The sequence below is a fragment of the Palaemon carinicauda genome, chromosome 5, assembly GCF_036898095.1.
Source record: "Palaemon carinicauda isolate YSFRI2023 chromosome 5, ASM3689809v2, whole genome shotgun sequence".
Taxonomy (NCBI): Eukaryota; Metazoa; Arthropoda; class Malacostraca; order Decapoda; family Palaemonidae; genus Palaemon; species Palaemon carinicauda.
In genome coordinates this window covers 17,572,349-17,596,449 of record NC_090729.1, presented here as the reverse complement: position 1 = coordinate 17,596,449, position 24,101 = coordinate 17,572,349, and the positions used below count along the sequence as shown (strand labels likewise).

The following is a 24,101-nucleotide window of genomic DNA, read 5'->3' as shown; positions in this document are numbered from 1 at the left end:
TCGTTTTCCTTCATAACCAGAGTATGCAGTTAATTATGGAGTCAAATTATGTCGTTAATAAACTTAATACCTGTGGAAAGGAAAGAGCGTATATATATTTTTTTTTTTCAGAAAATTTTCTTTTTTGAAAATCTCACAATTGTACAAAAATCGATGGATGTTAAGTAAAATTTTAAATCAATATAACTTATATTTGAATCAGGGAAGCGAATTTGTCAGTATTTCATTTAATAGTCATAGTTTAATGATTTCAACAAATCTGCAACATTTGAGAGAGGTAATCATACATGACATTTTCCTTTTTTAAGATAATAGTGATTGTTAATGAAGAATACAACAAGTCATAAGAAATGTATATTTTTTTTTCTATTATAAAATATATGTATTCCTGTGGAGGAAAAATATTAACAATTACATATTATTTTACATAATGGAAGCGTTAGGTCTACCTACAAAACCCTTTTCACCATCAAAATGGATTATCATTAAATTTTTCTTCTTTTCCAATTTTGAATAAACCATATCAATATTTTTTTTAAACGGAAGGTGATGGATTTTGCTAGCAGGATATCATTATTTGCGTTTCAAGATGATAAAAGATTAGCATTCCTTTTCAAAATAATTTATTGCAAAATTTTGTATAAAACTAGATTTTAAATCAAATTGAAACGTCCAGTTCGGAGAGATGAAATAATTTCCTACAAAATATGTAAACCAATTGTTATTCCTGACATTACAAATATTTTGATTTTCGGGGGATTCGTAAGCATATCAGATGACTAAAGGTCACATTACTTAAAAATAAATTGATAGATATTTGAAAGATTGTGGTGTTCAGGAAATTCATGAGCATAGTCTTGAAGGATTTCTTTGCATATAGAAAACCAATGACAATAACTTCAATAACCGATGTTTTTAATAATACAATGTTCAATAGATTAGTAAAATAGTAGAATCTGATTTAAATATGATAATAATTAGACCTATTAATGTAAATTCTTTTTTGTCACATCCCTCCATATGTCACATATATGTAAAACATCATCCAACTTACAGGTATGAACAAATGAAACATTTTGTAACGGAATCATTGAGGTTAAATTACCTTACAAACTTGGTTGTACCATATATTAGAAAAAAGGAAGAGAGAGAGAGAGAGAGAGAGAGAGAGAGAGAGAGAGAGAGAGAGAGAGAGAGAGAGAGAGAGAGAGAGAGAGAGCATATGAAATAAGTGGGAATAGGTGAAAAATCCAATCTTTTACGCCCTATGATAAAAGAATAAATAAACAGGAGTTACAAAAAGTCGATGTTTCAGACAAATTTAAGACATTTATTTATTGACGTAGGGTAATGGTCCTCTCTCTCTCTCTCTCTCTCTCTCTCTCTCTCTCTCTCTCTCTCTCTCTCTCTCTCTCTCTCTCTCTCTCTCTCTCTCGTTATCCTGAGTATCATAGAAATATTCATCATAATTATGGTTGTAGATTATTTTACAGAGATGAAGGCGTAAACACACGAAAAAGGTGTTAATGTGACTTAGTAAATATAAGGCATGACTCATAGCAGCTATGACATCTTTCCCATTAAGATCGTCTCGTTAGGAATATCTTCTTATGAAAGGAATCATTGATTATCAACATTATATGCACACACACACACAAACAAACACACACACACACACACACATACACACACACACACACACACACATATATATATATATATATATATATATATATATATATATATATATATATATATATATATATATATATATATATATATATATATATATATATATATATATATATATATATGTGTGTGTGTGTGTGTGTGTGTGTGTGTGTGTTAGCTGGAAATTTTAACATTTATTTTTTATAGAATACCTAAAAAATATATAAAATGCCAGATATCTGCGGGTGAAGTATATAACATTAAGATTCCAACTTTCTTTTTTATTATTATTAATTTGGTCTATGTGCCTGACAAAATGTTAAGTATTTACAAATGACCTGATTATATTTTCCGTTTTATTTTTAAAAAATGCTAGAAAATAATTTGCTGGTTCCCGGTTACTGTATCCATCACTTAGCTTCTTTGCATTTACATGTCCCCTTACACCGTTTAGGAGACAAAATAACCTATTTATGTCCCTTGCTGGTTCGCGGATCTTTTTCTTAGAGTATTCACTTTTGTCCTTCTTAGTAGGTAGTTATATTGACACGTAGCAGTTTTGTATTTTTATCCATGTACTCTCAGTTTTTAGACGATTCCACTTTCTTTCTTTATGTTTTCCCTCCATCACTGTCTTTAACAGATATAGTCTTTTCTATCGGTGGGCACATGGTATCATATTCACTTCTACTCACTTTATTATAAGTGGTCGTAAGATAGTTAACACACATAGCTCCCAACATACGTTGGTTATCATGATCGAAGGGAATGTACATTGCATCAATTATTTTCCTTGTAACTTCTTCAGTAAATACGATAAGAAAAAAATTGATTTAGGTGTCAAGTTTTTTTTTTTTTTTTACTATTGCATGTAGATGTACACTAAACGCAATAAGTTTGTGTACTTAGGAGATAATGTATTTCTCTTCAACTTTCATATCAGATACAATATCATTCTATCTATCACTCTAAACTAGGTCCAACGTATTGCCATTTAAAGTTGTACAGTCGACATTATTCACTAGTCGACATGATTCGTAACTCACTAAATGCCAAAGCGTCAGTATTTGATGCGTCATCCATCCCAAAATTTAAGTCTCCACGCAATAACTAATACATTTTTCTCCATGATAATCATCTCAATAAATGCACCGAATTCTTCCAAAAAGATAAAGGTGTTTATTCTTGGAGGTTTGTAGACTTACAAAGGGTATTTTTTTTTTTAAAAGTTTATTCCTATATTATTCAAAGCTTGTTACACTATTTTCCTTTTTTTTAATTTTGAGATTCAAGTAACCTTTATGAATAAAGAGTACGACACCCCTACCAGACCTACCCTCTCTCGGTATGTGAAAGAAGGTGTGTGTGTGTGTGTGTGTGTTTGAGGGGTGGGGGGGAGTTGTGATTTCAGTGATCTTAACCTTGTTCAAGTCATTTAACCATGTTTCAGATAATGCTAGTAAGCCCAAATATTTCTAGTTTATCAATTATCGAATTCGAATAGTTTTATTGCCTACAGATCGTTTACATACATTGCAAAAGTTTACGACGACCTTAGTAACCATGATTAGTATTTCCTTCAAGTCTTTTCAATTCCAAATCATAAGTTTTACAGTCACTAGAATTTGGTTTGTTCAACTTTGTAGTTTATACACTTTGACAATTGCGAATTATACTCTTTGGTGGAATGTTTTTCTGAACATTCCCGCAGACTTTATCATCATTCTTAGACTTGTAATATTTTTCAACACGTCCATACCTCTGACAGTGATAGCAGGAGATCATGATTATCTATCTCGTATGTTATAAGTACCCCATCTTAACCAAAATTTGTCCCCATTATCCGGAATAGGCCTCCGAACTTCAGGATCACATTTCAGCGGCGCATGGTGGGTAGTCCCACCTGAAACATTTTTCTTCAAGACTACATTATCTTCTCTTCTATATTTTGAATTTGGTCCAGGCAACGATTTCTTTGTATCAAAGCATTTACTACATCATCTTCATCATTATACACATTGCATATCATTATTTTTGGTTTTGGTTTTCCAATTTTACTCGTTTTAGTATCGGCAACCAATGTCTGGATTTTGTTTGCAGCTGCTTCTCTGCTCATTTTGCTTGCAAAGTTTATAACAACATTTCCATTCGCAGTTGACCTCACGTTAAGTATAAAAATTTCTTTAAGGGACTGTTCAACCTCGGGTTTTCTCTCATTAATTTAATTTTTGTATCTTTTTTATTTAACCTCCAAAATTTTTTTCCCCTTAACTTTCTAAGATCTTGTTGTTTTTTCCGGTTTTGGGTCCATCAGTGATTGAAGTGTTGCCTGAATTGATTCCATATTCATAGCGAGATTATCAACTTTCAGTGAGGTCAGTAGACAGGGTGGAATTTGCTGTGTGTGGGCTAAGGTCCACAATATTGTTTCCAATTCAGCGATTCTCGCGTCTTGTTCGCATAGGGTGCCTTCTCTTTAATTCACATCTTCCTTCGATTTTGATATATAATATATATATATATATATATATATATATATATATATATATATATATATATATATTATATATATATATATATATATATATATATTACATATATATATATATATATATATATATATATATATATATATATATATATATATATATAATATATATATATATATATATATATATATATATATATATATAAATTGGTTTGCCTGGCTTCCCTTTCGCTGTGTGGGCATGACCAATCTATGTTCTTTCGTTCATTATCAGTGATGCCTTCCATATATACACAGATTTCCTACGATATAATTTATTGCAATCACATCCTATCTATTTTTTTCCGGTCTCCCTCCGTGGTTTCACAAATAGGGCAGAAATAGTTAGGGACCGATATAGTGTACTGTTTTTTCTCACCTAGGTTTCTCTAGAAGATTGACTAATATCTTTTCAATGATATTCCAAGCGAGAAACAAATGCTAAAACACAACCTCAGCAGCTAAACCACTCAATAATAGCTTTTAATTCGAATTACCTCTAAAGAGTTAATATGGATGAAGACCACCACAATATGTTGCACAAATAAAAATAAATGTTTACCTCAGAATTTGATGAAACCTTAGTCACTTCAAATGAAAGGTATCGTCTTTATTAATGATGCCACCCTAAGCTGTAAAAGTAACTTTGAGCAACTAATTGAAATAGACAAAAGAAATATAACGAATGAAAAAATCTTTTGTTAATACTCGAAGATTTTTTCTTTTTTTAATGAAAGCATGTCCTGGCAATAATAAAAAATAAAGTCCAATTATACAATGGTATATAGAATCAGGGGTAAAATAGACCACTATGGTCGGTTCATGGTTCAGAGGAAATCGGAGTTGACAATACTTCGGCTCAGCATCACCCTCGACAGGGAATCCGATGCCAAGCGAGGAGTACAATTTGCATAAGCGACAAACGCCTACAAATGCCACTTGTGTCGTTTTTGTTGCTTATTGGATTAGTATCTTTGCATCGGCTTCATTCCTGGCATTTCCAGATCTTAAATAGTGTGGCACCGAAAGACGTGTTCGTATTTATGACATGAAGAAGCACATTGAATGCCGAAAAAAAAGTCCATTACGGAATCGAATTGAAGTAATATTATTTTGTGTATTCCTGCAAATGGTTCCATCTAGGCAAATGAAATTATCAATATTGTAATTCTCAAAATCTATTCTCCCTCCCAATTTCAATTGTTTATTTCATAATATATTTATCAAATTTCACAAAAACATGATCTCTTTGTGTTTATGTCCAATGATTTAGTAAAATAATAAACAAAATTATAAACAATCAGTCAACAGTAATTCAATTCATTCAAGTTGCTTCCATATATTTCCTTGGCTTCTTGTCATCCTGAGTATTATAGAAGTATTCATTATTATTATGGTTATAGATTATTTTATAGAGATGAAGGCGTAAACTCACAAAGAGAGTTGTCAATGTGTCTTAGTAAATACAAGGCATGATTCAATGCAAACATTAAATCATTCTCATTAAGATCAGCTCGTTCGGAATAAATTTTATGAAGGAAATCATCGATAAACAACATTATACACACACACAAAAATATAATGATATATATGTATATATATATATATATATATATATATATATATATATATATATATATATATATATATATATATATATATATATATATATATATTATATATATACACACATAAATATATATATATATATATATATATATATATATATATATATATATATATATATATATATATATATGTGTGTGTGTGTGTGTGTGTGTGTGTGTGTGTGTGTTTGAGTGTGTGTGTCTGTGCGTGTGTCTGTCTGTCTGTTACCTGAAATGTTTAACATTTAATCTGCTACAGGATACCTATGAAAAATATAAAATGCCAAATATTTGCAGTTGAATTGTATAACAGTAAAAATTCAACACATCTAGTTATTGTAAAAAACAACAGTTACTCCTTTGGCAAAGTTTGAATTAGGCAAAGAGAAATAAGGAGCTAATTGACTTGTGTCTGCTATTCTATTGTTCCACTTAAATGGTGGAAAATCATCTAATTCAATAAACGCGTAATGGGCAGTAGAGCCCTTTTATCAGTGGTCGTTTGCAAAGTCATAGGGCATTCTCTTCACTGGAATATACCCATCAGAACAAAGGCGAGACACCAAAGTGTTGAAGTTCCTGTTTTCATCAAGAACTGGAAAGTAAACGAACTAATTCAACAAAAAATACCGTTTTATTATCCCATAAATGCTATTCATAAGTTACTGTGTGAAGTTAAAAATGCCAAAAGCTGCAGCAAAGAAAGTCCCTCACCATAATTTGTTTCTGGCCAATTATGTCATAAATGATTTGCAGGAGAAAAAGAAGCCTATTCTGCCATTAAAAAAGGGTGGTACTACTATTACCATATATTTAGCTAAAAGTGAATTATGTGATGCACTGTATAAAGCAGGCATATCATTAGGACATGGGGGTCAAGACTGTAGATTCAAGGAACTATTTTCCAAGTACAAGAATATAGTTCACTCAGATATAAAATTATTTCTTCAGCTGTGTGCAACACCAACAGAAGCATGAGGTGTTAAAAATAAATTTTGTCATGCCAATGATTTCCCCGGGATTTATTCTCGATTTCAAGTTTATCTAATTGATTTTCAGTCATCCAGATGTAAACAAAAAATTCATTTTGGTCTACCGGGATCATCAAACAACGTTTGCTTCCCTTAAATCTCTTGAGAGTAAGAGAGCTGAGGACGTAGCTTTCAACTTGGCTGATATTTACTCTTATTGTCGCACCATAACTCTTTTAATCAGACATCGTATGTAAATTCTGAAACCACATTATTGAATTATTTCAAACATTAACATTTATTGGCTCAGCTTTATATTAAAGAATTAAACGTATGCTACTTGTATACTTTACCTAAGTAAACTGACGCATTGTATAGAATTCCTAGCTATTGTTGAGAAGGCTTTTGCAGATCGTGTATTGTAAGAAAATATCAAAATTATTACTTATATTGCCTAAAACTTCAAGGTATTCTAGAGACTACCTGAATTTTAAATTACTACTAACACACACACGCACACACATGCGCGCCCATACACACACACACCACCATTTTTATATTATATATATATAATATATATATATATATATATATATATATATATATATATATATATATATATATATATATATATATATATATATGTATGAAGGTACACTAGTTTACGTATTCTATGATGTGCATTGAAGTAATTTTTAACAATAATAATACTGTTGATATTTTATTAAAATATTTCCTGCTCAAACAACACATTAGTGAGTAATGCAGCAACATAAGATTTTTTGGTGTGCAACAGAAAAAAACATTCAAAATAATTATAACTTCTAGGAAATGTTTCATTATTGAGCAGGTTGATGTAAGTCCTGTTTTGTGGTTTACATGTGACTATTTTATACTCTTCATTCATTACGTATATCTCGACCTAGGCAGTAAGTTTTATGTAAGGAACAATACTCTAGGATTGTAAGGCACTGCGGGGGCAGTTGGGGGGCCATAACTCGAAGGTGTTTCTCGGTAAGTATGTTAGAAAAAATACAAATTACTTAAAATTTGTGATTTGTTCCGACACAGATACTTACCCTCGAAACACTTTCTTAGGAGACTTACACCTTAAGAGGAGGGAGTGCCAGTAGCCCAAGACCCCAATGGACAGTAGGATAAACTACACAAAATACTCATTAAGTGTGGTAACACTTACCCTTCTGCAATTTTCTTCCTTGTGCTTGCTGTATATTGGCGAATCTCACGGCTTGAGCGGTGATCGATATTTTAAGAATAGACTGCTAGTACGAGAAATAGAGAGAAAATGGGGAAGAGAGGGGGATAGAAACCGTTACTGCGTCTGGATCCTCTATGTTTCGCGATTGAGCCTGGGGCTTGAGCCGTCAAATCGTGTGAAGGGTTGAGATGACTGGCCCAATTGTCTTTCAACAGCTACCCAGGTATTCACGAGAGTGTTCACGTAAAATTGTGTGAAGGGCTGAGATGACCGGCCCAATGGTCGTGAGCGGTGAAGGTCGACTGGTTGGACCAAATTCCCGCTTGGAGCACTTGTGCTACCAACATGTTTTTCTTGAATGCTTGGGAGGTGCTTATGCTCCTAACATTGTGAGCCCTGAGTTTTCTGGTGTTGGAAGTCCCTCCTTTGAGTAGGCTTGCATTATCACCTGCCTGAGCCAGAACGAAACTGTATTCTTCGATATCCTCTTCTTCGTTTTACCCCAGGAAACGAATAGGTTCTTGCCGGGTGCTTGCCGTTCGCTTGAGGTACTTCCTAATTGCCCTAACCGTGGACAGTCTCAGGTCTTCCTGGTTCCCTACGTTCGGGATAGCAGGGGTAGAAAAACTCTCGAACCTAGGGTCTCACACTGAGGGGTTCTGAGTCTTGGCCACGAAGGAGGGGACAAACTTCAAGGTTACCTCCTTCCATCCCCTTGAGTGTTCCACCTCGTATGACAACCCGTGTATTTCGCCCAGCCTCTTAAATAAAGCTAATGCTAGCAAGAAGACTGTGTTGAGGGTGAGGTTCTTGTCCACGGTGTCCTTCAACGTTTCAAAAGGCGGTTTTCGGAGCATATCCAGAAGTCTCGCTAAATCCCAATTCGGGATTCTAGGGTTGGAAGGGGGCAGGCTTGCTCGAAAGCATTAATGAGCATAGAAATGTGCCTGGAGGCGCCAAAGTCTATGCCCTTGAGAAGGAAGACTTGACCCAGGGCAGCCCAAACTCCCTTAATAGCTGGGACTGACATGGCTAACCTATCCCTGAGATGAGCCATGAAGTGTGCTATAATTGGCACTGACGCTTCCAAGGGCTCTATCTCCTTGTCCCTGCACCACTTAACGAACACCGCCCACTTAGACTTGTAGACGGCTGTAGAAGATTTCCTCAGGTACAGAGACATTCTCTTGGCTGTTTTGCTAGAGTACCCTTGTTTCTTCAGGAGTCGCTGGATAACCTCCAGGCATGTAGACGAAGGGCCTGTGGGTATCCATGAACCCGCTGAAAAGGAGGTTGTCTTTGCAGATCTGATCTGATGGGCAGAGGCCAGGGAGGAAGAGTGGTGAGACTCCTTAGGTCTGCAAACCATTCTCTCTCTGGCCACCAGGGCACTACCAAAGTCATCCTTAAGTTGGATGCTGTTCGTACCCTGTTGAGGACTTCTCTTATTAGGGAGAAGGGGGGAAAGGCCGTCCCACTTGTGCTGAAAGGCGTCTTCCATTGACGCCTTCGGGTCTGTGATAGGAGAACAAAATACGGGGAGTTGAGTGTTCAACCTTGTTGCAAATAGGTACATTACCGGGGACCCCCACATCTGGATAATGTGGCTTGCCACTTGTGGGTGTAGGGACCACTCCATCGCTACTACTTGGCCCGCCCTGCTGAGGCCGTCTGCTAGGACGTTCTTCTTCCCCGAAATGAACCTTGCCGTCAGGTTGACGTCCTGCTTCTCCCGGCCACCTTAGGATTTGAAGGGCCAGATCGCACAACTCCTTCGATCTTAGTCCCCCCTCCTTCTTCACGTATGCCACCACGGTTGCGTTGTCTGACATCAGGGCTACTGAGTTCTCTCTCATGTCCTCCTCGAAGTGTTAGCAGGCTTCCTGGACTGCCCTCATTTCCAGGACATTGATGTGTAGGGACTTCTCTTCTTCCGTCCACGTTCCCTTTGCGGTCCTTTCTCGGAGGTGGGGCTCCCCACCCTTCTTCGATGCGTCCGTGAAGAGAAGGAGCTCTGGAGGTTGGTTGGAAAGTGGCATCCCTCTAAGGGTGTGTGAGCGAACCTGCCACCGCTCTAAGGCCAGTCTGGTCTCCTGCAGGACCGGCACCACTAAGTCCGGGGAACTGTTCTAGTTCCACTGTTCTTTTAGGTTCCACTCAACCACCCTCAGGTGCTATCTTCCGTGGGGAAGCAGCTTTTCCAGGGACACCAGGTGTCCTACCAACCTCTGCCAATCCTTCGCTTTTCTGGGTTGTCCTCGAAGGAAGGGCAAGAGCACCCGGTCCAGGTTGTCTAGTCTGTCTGTGGACGGAATGCCTTGACCTGTAACGAGTCGAGTACTATTCCCAGGTACGTTGTCCTGTTGGTCAGGGTTAACTGCGACTTCTCCAAGTTGACCGTGATGCCCAGGTTTTTGCACAAACGTAGAAGATCTTCGCCCTGTTGTTTCAAGTCTTCCCTTGAGGATGAAAGGAGTAGCCAGTCGTCCAGGTATCTGATGAGACGAATGCCCCTTTCGTGTGCCCAAACGGAGACCGTCGTGAACACTCTCGTGAATACCTGGGGGGCTGTTGAAAGACCAAAACACAGGGCCTTGAATTGCAACACCTGGACACCCTCACTTCACCCGGAGAAACTTCCTGCTTGATGGGTGGACGGGTATCTGGAAGTAGACGTCCTTGAGGTCTATAGATATCATAAAGTCTCCTTCACTCAAGGACGCCATGACTGTCTTTGGTGTGTCCATCTTGAAGGTTATCTTCTTGATGATTTTTTTTAGGGCTGACAGGTCTATTACTGGCCTCCAAACCTCCCGTCGCCTTCTCCAAAAGGAAAGGCAGCTGTAGAATCCCGGACCCGGCAACTCCACTGCTTCTAGGGCTCCTTTTTGCAACATCTTGGTGACCTCTTTGTCGAGTGCAGCCCTCTTTGCTGGGTCCTTCGACACCAACCAGTCCGCCTAGGGCGCTGGAATCAACGGGGGCGGTTCTTCCAAGAACAGAATCCTGTAACCCTCTCTCAGAACTGATACTGTCCACGGATCTGCTCTGTGGAGCTTCCATGTTGCCATGCTAGTCTGAGGCATCCCCCTACCTGAGGTTTGGGCAGGGAAGGGGGGCCTCCCATCTTATCTCCTACGGGAGGAACGGCCTGCTCGGCTTCTCCTGGAGGAGGAGTAGGAGCTCCTATACGTGCCCAAATGACCTATACGTGGGTCGAGGTAGGCCGCCGCCCCGACGGGTGTTCTCGTCTTCCGTGGATTAGGACGGGACGCGCAGTCACGGGCACTTCCGTCATGGGCCTCTTGAAGGCGGGGCTACTCGCCGTCTGTGGCTTCAGGCTGGGGAGTTCCCTTTTCTTGGCCAGTTTCTCCATGATTTCCTCCGCCTTCTTCGTTAGAAATAGTTGTTCCCGCTTGACGGAGCTATTCATCAACGCCCGAGCTTCCCTGTTGGGGATCTTGACCGGAAGATTCTTGAGTAGGGTGTCTCTTCTCTGCAGAACCCATTTAGCCGAGAGAGCCAAGGACTGGAATGTCAAGAATTTAAGTGCTCGGCTACCCGACCTCAGCAGCTGGTTCAGAGCCTCCCGTTTTGTAGGCTTCATTGAGTCTGTTGGGATCTGGGTGCCGACCAAGGTGGTGGCCCACTAATCCAGCCAGGATGCTACGTTCACCAGGTCCTTGGACATCTACTCCATCATAACTGACTCAGCCTGGGAGAAGAATGTGGACGCCGAGGCTGCTTTCTCGCACGAGACGCCCTGGCAGAGGATGTCAAGGGATTCCGCCGTCTTGCAGGGGTCATTCGCCCTGCCCTCTAAGGAGTAGCACCTCGCGTGCGATTTTAGTCCTTGTAAAATTTCGCCGAACCATAGCCCCTGGTGGAGTCGCTATTACGGACGATAACTTTGTCGATATGGACCCTTCCGATTCCCACGTTCCTGGCCTCTGGTAGGGAGAGAGAGGATTTCTTCTGGGCTGGGGCGTCGAAGAACTTATTCAGGCCAGAGGTCTACAGTTCCACTTCCTGAGGTGCAGGTTCCACCAAGTTATTGTACCCCTTGATCATGGCTAGGACTTTCTTGTAAGCGGAGTCCTCCACCGTCGACGTCTCGCACTCTCCTTCCTCCGAACGATGGGGTGAGGCTTGGCCACGGGCGCCTTCATGTTGACGGGTCCCTCGGCTCCTTCTCTCGTCGTCGTCCGGCACTTCTCTCCTCCTCGAGGGGTTTTTGGGTGAGATGGGCTCCTCCGTGAGATTGCTCGATGGAGATGCCCGTCCTCGTGTAGCTTCTCGATGGGGGCACCTGTCGAGGCTGCCCATCCTCGATGGCGACTCCCTCCGCTGGGCGGATTGAGTGTCTCTCGGACGGGACTTAGGTCTGCAAGATGGAGGTGCCCGTCCTCGTGCATCTTCTCGATGGGGGTACCTGTCAAGGCTGCCCATCGTCAATGACGAATCCCTCCACTGGGCGGATTGATTGTCTCTCGGACGGGACTTAGGCCTGCGAGACACGGTCCTCCTCTCATCGGGCGACTCCCTGGCAAGACACGTGGAGGCCCTTGTGAGAGGACTGTCTCCCACCCACTCAGGTGTCACTTTAGTGGGTCTGGTCAGGTCCTTCATTCTCTTGCTAGGGACGAAAACCCACGTCCCTTGCGGTGAGTCTGGTCTCCTGCTTTTGGATGGAGGGGAGCGGGGGCTTCTAGTGCCCCGAGATCGTGTGGAACACCGCGAAGGGGAGTTCCTCCGCAGAGAGCGATATCTCTTCCTCCTCTGGCGTCTGCGACGTTCCCGCTCGAGGAATCAGACGAGTCACGTCCCAAAGAGTAGGCCTTCTTGCCATACTGAGACCTTGAACTCAACTTTGGTTTCTTGGGGTTCCTCCGGACAAAGAAGGAATTGGGCGATGATCCTGAAGAAGTGGCTTCGTCGGTACCCATGCTGACGGGCGAGGTGTGCAGGAGAAGGCATCACTGAGTCCTTCCTCGATGTCCAACTAATCCCAATCAATCCACTCAAAATTAATGTATTTTTTGGCTACAAACACAAACTGCAGACCTTCATGAGGTCCAACACCATTTACAAATTCAAGTGCTCGGGATGTCCCGGTATCTATGTTGGATCTTGCCGAAGGTTGTTGCAGGTGAGATACTGTAGCCATATGGGATACAGCTTCAGAACTGGTCAGAGACTTGGTATCCCAGAATTTTCTAATATAAGGAATCATGCCGCCATTTGCAAAACCAAGTAAACAAAAAACATATTTCAATTATTGGTGGGACAAAACATAGCAAATTTTTAACTACCCTTGAATCATTATACATTAAACGCCTCGTTCCATCTTTAAACTCTAACGCCTCCGCTTCTCCTCTTTTCTTAGCATAACTGAAGTCGTAGATGGGTAACAATTCTTACTCATTCGTTCTTCGCCTTTTCCTATGGATGGCTTGGTGAGCACTGGTTCTCTTATGTTTCAATGTTTTAGTTTTTCACGATTTTCTGTTACAAAATCAATAATGTTTTAATATTCTATTACTATTTTGTTTTAAATTATTGTATAAATTTTAAGAATTTTATATTTATATCTTTTACAGATTGATACTGAACATTGCAATGTTCGAAACGTTTCCTAAATAAATTATGGCCATTTTACTGATGTGTTTTGGACCCTACTGCACACCATATATATGATTTTCACCTGTAATCATCCTATATATATGTATATATATATATATATATATAGATATATATATATATATATATATATTTATATATGTATATATATATATATATATGTATATATATATATATATATATATATATTTATATATGTATATATATATATATATATATGTATATATATATATATATATATATGTATATGTATATATATATCTATTTATATGTGTGTGTATATATATATATATATATATATTCCATTCGTGGGTGATATTAACGTTGATTAAAATCATGTGTGCTTGTGTTATATATGTTGATTTAAAATAACCACGTGTTGCAAACTCACGATTCCGCTATTATTGTGGAGATGGGTTAATTTCGAGTCTATGAACAGACTCATGAATTCGACAGGAATATGTACGGGGACTTGTCATAAACTTTTATCTCTCTTGATAGCTCAGTTGGTAATGGTCTCTGCTGGCATGGTTTCCAGCCAAACAGGTGGGGGTTCGAATTTTCACCCGGCCAGAAACTTTTACCATAAAATGAATTCCAAGTGGATATATATTCCCAAGATGGAATTCAGTATTAAAAGCCATTCGTTGGTGTTATTTACATCATGGTTGAGATGGGTCTATTTCAAGTCTTGAACAGATTCCTGAATTCGACAGGAATATGTACGGGGATTTATTATAAACTTTCATCTCTCTTGATAGTTCAGTTGGTAGGGTCTCTGCCGGCATGTTTCCAACCGAACAGGTTGGGGTTCGAATCTCCACCTGGCCAGAAACTGTTACCATAAAATGAATTCCAAGTGGATATATATTCCCAAGATAGAATTCGGTATTAAACGCCATTCGTGGGTGATATTTACATTAATTAAATCATTCGTGCTTGTGATATATATATATATATATATGTGATATATATATGTGTGTGTGTGTGTATATGTATATGTATATGTATATGTATATATAAATATATATATATATATATATATATGTATATATATATATATATATATATGTGTGTGTGTGTGTGTACATGTATATGTAAATGTATATATATATATATATATATACATGTATATGTATATGCATATGTATATATATATATATATATATATTTACACTGAATGACTTCATTTATTGACTGCCAATATCTTCACAAGGTATGTCCAAGTTATAAGAAAAATATTTATAGTTTTGTTACTCCTTGATTAAAAACACATATATGAGGAATAGGTTAACAACAATGCTATTGCCATAGTTTGCTTTTTCATGCCTAAAAAATTTTTTCGTTGAGAGTTTATATTAATTTATTTTGTTGATATTCTATTTCCTCTGAAACCCTGACTTCAGTATCTCTGTTTATTGGTTTAGCCCTAACCTTCTCTCTCTCTCTCTCTCTCTCTCTCTCTCTCTCTCTCTGTCTTTAGACAAGGATAACTGTGACATACGGCGTGGTATTCATTTGTCGTAATATTTGTGAAAAGAGAGTTACAAATATGGATTTCTTTTTATATAAATAAAAGTTAGATATTCATGGTACCAAAATATTTATATTCAGAGAACAAATGCTGGAAAAAATTTTCTCCTTACGAAGTTATTTTGGGTGTTCGTGTCTATTGACATAAGTTAAAATGCATATGTTTGACATTCATGTCATACACAGTCACTCTCATTATATGATTTGTTAAAGGTCAAGGGAAGAAACAAGGAGAAAAGGGTGTAATGATATACTCATATATATATATATATATATATATATGTATATATATATATATATATATATATATATATTTGCCTACTACAGCAATATTATTCTGAGTCAAACTACCAATAGTAAGGAGACTAACAAAAAATTTAGTTTTTGGTTAGGAGAAGAAAGTAAATCTAGTGAGTATGTTGATTAAATAACAACAATATTCCAGACAATAAACTCACCATACCTATTGAAAAATTCACTGTCCAAAGGAAAAGGCAACACTTGGCAGATGTGTTTGACAGCAATCAGAGTAATGAGAAACTTTATTTTCCACATTCCTGTTTTTCTGAGGCTAAACTAACAAGTTTAGCCTTTCAATCTGGTGAAATTAAAGCTCTCTTGATGGACCTTCATGCCTAAGGAGGTGTAGACTGCAATGGTATTCTTCCTTCGTTTTTTATAAACACTGGAGATTAGCTCCTAGGTTATCTGTTATTTTGCGCAAGTTGGCAAGAAGAGGAGCTTCTTGCACTTGTTAGAGAATTAGTAATGTTACTCCACTATGCAAATTTGTTTGTGGTAGCTCAAGTTCATCTGATTACCAGCCAATTTATATAATTATATTATAATCTAAAGTTTTTGAGCGTCTTTTGACAAAATGTCTTAATAGGTTTGCTGAAGGTATTCATCTGTTCCCTAGTTTGTAATTTGGTTTTCATAAAGGCCTTCGAGCATGTGATGCCCTTCTTACAATATTCAATGCTGCAGGGAAATTCCTTGATTGTGGTCAGGAAGTTCGTATGATAGGCTCTAATTTTAGTGCTGCCTTTGACAGTGTTAATAATGAGGCCATTGTATTCAAACTCAAACAGTAGGGAGTGGGTGAGTCGTTTCTTAGCATCATTATTGAGTTTTGGAATAATAGATTGCAAGGGGGAGTTGTTGATAGGCACCACAGTGAGCATAGGAAAGTGATATTTGGTGTTCTTCAGGGTAGTGTTCTTGGCCCAACATGTTTCATACTATTTACACATGACATGTTGTTTGGTCTAGAACACACGCTTTTTGCATAGGAAGATGATGCTACTCTCTTTGCATCAATTCCATCTCCTGAATCTATATCTGGGGTTGGTGAATCCCTTAATAGAGATCTAGCTAAGATTAGTATACAGTGCAAGTTAAGGGTTATGAAGTTGGATCTTACCAAAACTCAAAGTGTGATTGTAAGGAGGTCAAAGACAGTGGCTCCTTAACATCCGTTTCTCGGCATTGATAATGTCTCTTTAAATTTTTATGACTCTTTTAAAATTTTAGTTTTTATTCTCGACAGCAAATTTCCTTTTCAGAATCACATTAGGCGTCTACCCTCTTGAATTGAACAAAAAATTGGCTTATTTAGAAAGTCTTTCAAAATTTTTGATGATGAATCTACAGTATTCCAAAGAATTGTTTTAATTCTTTCATATTACATTGTTTCGAGTATTATTGTCTTGTCTGGTCTTCAGGTGCTGATTCTTATCTTAATTTGATGGACAGGAACTATTAAATTTCTTATTCCTGATCTAGAAATTAATCTTACGCACCGTCATTCAATTATTTCATTATGCATATTACGTAAGATTTTTCATAAATCTGACCACCCTTAAACATAGTGATCTTCCTGGACAATTTCATCCTGTTCGTAATACTAAACATGCAGCTAATTCTACTACTCAGGCCTTTTCCATCAAGAGACTCAATAATGCACAGTACCCAAGAAGTTTTATTCTAGTTGTAACCAAGTTGTGGAATTATCTTCCTAATCGGCTAGTTGATTGAGTAGAACTTTAAAATTCGTACTTGCAGCGAAAGTTTGTATGTAGAACAGGCTTACATTAGTCTTTTTATAGTCTATATATGAATTATCTGTTTTAATATGGTTAATGCTTTTTAAAATATTTTATTTTATCTTTTCATTATTTCTAATAGAGTTTATTCATTTTCTTATTTCCTTTCCTCAATGGAGTATTTTTACCTGTTGGAGCCCTTGATGCTTTAGCTTCACACTTTTTCAACTAGGGTTGTAGCTTGGCTAGCAACAACAACAATAATAATAATAATAATAATAATAATAATAATAATAATAATAATAATAATAATAATGATAATAATAATAATAATAATAATAATAATATATCTATTCCTCAACATAATCAGAAACCCACATATGCATACTGTATACCCTTATATATATATATATATATATATATGTATATATATATATATATATATATATATATTTATATATATATATATATATATATAACGTGATGACTTTCTGATGCAAGCTATAGACAGGGAAAGGAAGCCGATGAGTAATAGGAAACGACCTTGTGGAGATAGCAAAGAATTTCGATGAAAAACACTTTTTAGTGAAAATGAGAATTAAAGAGAAAATATGAGAGCCAACAGAAAATTGGAGTAATCTAGCTGGCAAGCGTCATCCATAAATAAACGAGAAATGCAATGTTGCGTAAGAGACTTGTATTGACAAAGTATTTTCGGACAAATAAGCAATACGAAAGTTATTATTATTATTATTATTATTATTATTATTATTATTATTATTATTATTATTATTATTGTTGTTGTTGTTGTTGTTGTTGTTATGAAAAACTGATAAATGAAAACTTTAGATTCTTTGAAATACGAATAAAACAAGTATCCTAAATCTTTTTTATTTCAAAGAATCTAAAGTTTGCATTTATGAATTATTGTAGGATATACCACAGCGTTTTACGTTTTTAGTTAAGTTGACGCTACACGTTTTCTTTGTTGATGATAAGGATTAGGGGATAAGCGAGCGTCGGGATTGCCTGATGTTTGTTTTGTAATTTAATTATACACATATATGCACTATTTTGAATTAAATATTTCTTTTGAATGGAAAACTGTATAAATTTTTGTTTACTTTTTTGTATGAAAAAGAAGTATTGAGTTGTTACTAAAAAGAATATTGTATTGTTATTGTTGGCATCTGCCCAAAAGGCCGCAATTTATGCCCGCCAGGCCCCGCCTTGGCGCCTTTGTTAGTTCAGCGTGGGCCGGCTCTGGAAAATACATAAAGTTTTTGCATGCTGTGGTTCTGCAGTATTTGGGATGTGCTGAGCTATCCAGTGTACTCATCATAGTAATAAGTAATTAGTTGCTGTTAGCTAGGAGGCTGAATGCTTCTGGTTGTACAGCAACTTTCACCAGTGGTTATCTGTGAATTTAGTATTAGAATTGGCGTCTGGAAAATATAAGTTTATTTTTTAAGTTAAGTGAATATTACCTGTGGAACTACTGTGTTGTATTTTACATCATTTATATTATTTTGTATTTACACAATATTTACAGTATACAGTATATATATTGTTTTACATGAATATTTACATAATTTTTTTTTCATATTTATTGTTGCTTTTGTTTCCAGCGTGAAACCTCGCCTCTTTGATGGAATACATAAACAAACCAGAGGAAGAGTGTTTGACTTCACCCTTAGTAAAACACTGATATTCAGAACGTAGCTGCAGAGGTGGTGTAGTGTTCTACAGTTTGACGAATACTCAAGCCTGGGTCAAGTAACGCTAGCGTAGGACAAGTGGACTTTGTCAGCCTTGTGTCTGCAAGGATCAAGAGCTTCAGTAAAGACCAACCATTCGGCACTGCGTGTGGGCTAGCTTGAGGCGCAAGCAAAGCTTAAGCAAGCTGAGGAAGCAAAACAGCTAGAAGAAGAGGAATTGGCTTTGGAAATGAAAGCCAAAGCACTTGCAGCTGAAGCTTTAATGCAAGCCAAAGCACTTGCAGCTGAAGCTGTAATGCAAGGCAAAATACTTGCAGTTGAAATGCAAGCCAGCAATTGCAGCTAAATGCAAGAGCCAAGAAGAAATTAACGGCCTGAAGTTAGACTGTGATAAACTACAGGTAGAGTATGAAACATTGTCTGAAGTTGGAACTTCATATGCTGGTTCCGCTGCTAGTAATACTTCACAAAGGGAGAAGAGGGACGCATCAGCTCAGTTGGATGTCAAAGGGATTGAGCAGTGGAGGAGTGATGTAAATTCTCACTATGAGAGTGGGAGAATCAGCAGGGTTCATGAAGTAGATGTAAATCCTACGAACGTCCACAGTGTGACTTATGACCTGAAGGTTTTTGAACATGATTCAACTCCATTGGTCGCAGAGGCGATGCCATTTGTGTCAAGACATGTTCCCTTAACTAAAGATTTCTCACAAGCAGATCTGCAAACTTCTGAAATAGTAAAGGCTCTTGATTGTACACTAGCTAGTCAACATGAACTAACACGACGAATACAGCGTTTCAGTGGAGACTTAACCAAATTCTCCATGTTCAAGAATTCTTTCACCTGGATTGTGGAGTGTAATACCGACAACCGTGCATGAAGGCTAACTTATCTATACAACTGTTTAGATGGTACTCCCAAGAACCTGATTGAGAACTGTTTCCATCTATCCACTGACATTGGGTATGATTGTGCTTGGGAGATATAGTGTCGTAAATACAAGAACGACAATGACCTATGAGATGCTTATGTCACCAAGCTATTTGATTGGAAGGAGATTAATGCAGGTGATATTGATGGCCTGCACAATTATGCTGCATGTCTGAAGACAGTTAAGGCAGCACTTGGTAACAACTACCATCGAATAGAGCTTCAAAAAACAATAACGAAGATTGTTGAAAAGCTCCCATACCAACTGAGAGTGAGATGGGTAGCGAAATGCGAACATAAGCTGAAGCTTCCAGCTCTTAGAGTATATTGAAAAGCAGGCGTGTATTGCCAAGCATCTCTCCTATTATGAGTATGACCGTCGTCCCCCGAAGCCTACTGAGAAGCCATCCAAACCTATCAGGCCTAAGACCTTGCTTGTACACCACACAGCTTCAACAGCTAGAGGGAAATGGTGTCCCTTCTGCACTAAGGAGAACCATGAACTTAAAGAGTGCTTCAAATTTGAGAGGTTGAAGATTCCAGATCGCTGGGAGGTGATATATATAGAAGGCAAGATACTGCTTCAGGTGTCTTAATGATGAACATTCACATGCAAAATGTGAAGATGCATCCATCTGTGAAAAGTGTGGATCTCACAAGCACCATACCATGCTGCATAGTCCACCTAAGATCGCAAGCAATACAGGTGTGGCCCATGTGGGAGGCAAAAGTGCTATCGGGGGCGGTGAGAAGGCAGTTTGTGCCACAGAAGGTGGCGCGACTGCTACAGCTAACAAGAGTGCTATAGCCCCCATGTGCAACCTATGCACTCAGTGAGTGCAAGCCAGTTACCTAAAGGAAGAACAATGCTTAAGATCTTACCTGTTCTCGTGAATGGCATCCATGCAACCTATGGATTCGTCGACAGTGGAGCTGCCCCAACATTGGCAGCAAGAAGCCTGATAGACCAATGGGTCTCAAAGGAAGACCATGCAACCAGATCATGGCAACTGAAGCAGGGACCTTCACTTGTAAGGAAGTTTTGTCCCTACACATTGGTAATATTAATACTGATGAAGGAGAACATGTGACCGGCGTGTTCGTGGCTGACAAGATCAATGTGTCTATGGACCATGCCATGAGTCAAGAATGGCTGACCAAGTGGCCACATCTGAGTGACCTGGAAGTAAAAAGTTTACCTGAAGATCATCGTCAAGTAGAGCTGATTATTCGGCTAGACACGACATTGAATATAGTGATTTTAGACCAGCGACATTGGATGAAGACGAGCCATCTGCCTACCTGACCAAGCTAGAGTGGGTTGTTTTCAGCCCAACAGGAACCAGATCGACTTCAGGTCCCGCCCCTCTGTTCCATGTGTGCACTGTGGATGATACAACAGAACTTCTGCAACGCAACTTCAACCAAGACTTTTGGAAGAAAGAGACATTCTCAAAGATAGAAGATTCTTTTGAAGACAGGAGATTCCTGTCTTTGTTGGACGAAACTATTGTCCAGACACATGGCAAGTATGTTGCTTGCTTACCCTTTAGTGACACTGAGCCTCTACCTAATAACTGTGTCATGGCAGAACATAGGGCTCACTCCTTGAAAAAGAAATTTGAGGCAAATGAAACGTACAAGACTATATACGTCGAACAAGTAGATAAGTACCTTTCGAAAGGGTACGCTGAGCTTGTCCCAGTCGACAAGCTGAATCGCAGTGATGGCCATGTGAACTACATGGCACACCATGGGGTCAAACACCCTACCAAGGACAAGCTTAGGGTCATCTTCGACCTTAAGGCTAAGCATGCTGGGACCTCACTCAATGACCACCTCATGCAGGGACCAGATCTCACAGGTAGTCTTGCTGGAGTGCTGCTGCGCTTCAGGGAAGGTCAACATGCTGTTACTGTGGACATACAAGAAATGTTCCATCAAGTTAAGGTGCCAGAAGATGACAGGGACTCTTTACGCTTCCTGTGGTGGCCAGGTGGAGACACCAATCAAGCTATTCAATAGTTCAGGATGACTTTACATGTGTTTGGAGCGTGATCATCTCCAAGTGTAGTCAACTTCTACCTCCGACAGGCAGCACTGGACTATGGTGACAAGTATGGGGAAAAACTTGCCATGCCATTCATTGCAACTTTTACGTCGACAACTTGTTGAAGTCAATGGACAGCGACGAAGACTGTATCCAATTGACAAAAGACCTCATTGGACTCTGTGCTGATGGAGGAATCCGGTTGAACCAGTGGACATCTAGCAACAAGTATATTCTCGCTTCTGTGCCTGAAGGGGAGAGAGATAAATCAGTGGCTACATTGGACCTCAGTAAGGACGAGCTGCCTACGGAGCATGCTTTGGGTATCCACTGGGACATGAGCAGGGATGAGTTCACCTTCAAGATCAACCTGAATGAGAAGCCTAGGACGCACAGAGGAGTTCTCTCTGTAGTGGCTTCCTTGTACAATCCACTTGGTTTTGTTGCACCTTTCACCCTGAAAGGGAAGATGTTACTACAAGACCTGTGTCGTCACATCTTACCTTGCGAAAAAGAAATGAACAACGACGAAGCAAATTGCTGGAGCAGATTGACTTCCCAGCTTCAGTGTCTAGGAGACTTCAAGATCAGAAGAACCCTGTTGCCTCCAGACTTTGGGGAGCTAACATCGCACTAACTTCACAATTTTGCGGACGAAAGTCAGACAGGATAGGGTGTGGCCACGTATCTGCGCACAGTAAGCAAGAATAATCAAGTGAATACTGTAGTACACTGCTTATGGGTCGAGCTCGTGTAGCTCCCTCAAGAGACCAAGCATTCCACAAATGGAATTGACTGCAGGTGCTATGGCTGCTCAACTTGATTGCAAGATCAGATCAGAGATCGATTTGGAGTTGTGTGACTCAGTTTTCTGGACCGACAGCACGTCTGTCCTGAAGTACATCCGTAACCCGTCTGCAAGATACCAAACGTTTGTGAACAACCTTATGAACCTCATCCGCGACGTCAGTGATATCACCGCTTGGAGGTATGTGAACACCTCTGCGAACCCTGCAGACCTGGCCTCTAGGGGCCTTGATGTGGACAAATTGTTGGAGTTGTCGCTGTGGCTGACAGGATCAGAGTTTCTGTGTCAAGAGCAGGGCAGTTGGCCAGCTCTTCCTGACGATGTGAAGCGAGCAGAACTAGATGGAGATCCAGAAGTTAAGCAATCTGCACCCATCTTCTGCATGGTGGTGCCGGAACAAATCTTAGTAGAGGAGATTGCTGCTAAGTTGTCTCCATGGACCAAGATAGTGCGAATCATCGCTCGACTGAGGCGATTAGGAACTAAGAGAGGATCAGAAGTGTTATCTGTAAACGAGATGAATAGTGAAACAACCATAACATGGAAGAAGATTCAATTTCAAGAGTATGGGAGTGAGATCAAATCTCTCTCCAAGAAGGATTCCAAGGTGAAGAAATCCAGCCCGATTTGCAGGTTGTGACCATTTCTACAAGAAGGCTTGCTGAAGGTTGGTGGAAGACTCTGTGAAGCCACCATCAGTGACACCTTCAAGCACCCCATCATTCTTCCATTCAAGTCGCCAATTGTGAGGAAGATGGTGCGATAGACCCATGAAACAAGCAGCCATTGTGGGCAGAACCATCTTATGGCTGAACTAAGAAATAACTACTGGATCGTTCATGGGAATTCAGTAGTTGGATCAGTGATACATGACTGTGTCATCTGTAGAAGACTCAGTTGTCGGCTAGTGAAGCAAGTGATGGCTGACTTGCCCTCTGACTGGATCTGTACGGTGGATCCTCCCTTCACTAATACAGGGGCAGACTGCTTCGGTCCCTTCTTTTTGAAGCAAGGGCGCTCTACAGTGGAGGGCTGGGGAGCCGTTTTTACCTGCCTGACAGTGCGAGCGATTCACCTGGAGGTTCTCAGCTCGATGGACCAAGACTCCTTTGTGAATGCAGTGAGAAGATTTACGGACAGGCGAGGAGCTGTCAAGAGAATATGGTCAGACAACGGTACCAACCTCGTCGCAGCTGACCAAGAGCTGAAGGAAGCTCTTCAAGACTTCAAAGAAGAGGAAGTTGCCCAAACCCTAGCAGCTAAGGGCATCGAGTGGCGTTTCAACTTCAACCTGCCACATACGTCACACTTCTGAGGAGTCTGGGAACGCCTCATACGCTCAGTGATAAGTGCTCTCAGTGCAACCTGACTGCTGCAAGTC

At 39.1% G+C, this 24,101-nt stretch overlaps 2 protein-coding genes across 2 annotated transcripts; one reads left to right on the top strand and one right to left on the bottom strand.

Moving 5' to 3' along the window:
* Positions 1-12,009: 12,009 nt before the first annotated feature.
* On the bottom strand, positions 12,010-12,624 carry LOC137640788 (serine/threonine-protein kinase fray2-like). Its single transcript, XM_068373260.1, has one exon. It carries the CDS (start codon positions 12,622-12,624, stop codon positions 12,010-12,012), a length of 615 nt encoding a protein of 204 aa, XP_068229361.1.
* Positions 12,625-22,697: 10,073 nt separating this feature from the next.
* LOC137640787 (uncharacterized) lies at positions 22,698-23,360 on the top strand. Its single transcript, XM_068373259.1, has one exon. The coding sequence runs from the start codon at positions 22,698-22,700 to the stop codon at positions 23,358-23,360; it is 663 nt and encodes a 220-aa protein (XP_068229360.1).
* Positions 23,361-24,101: the final 741 nt, after the last annotated feature.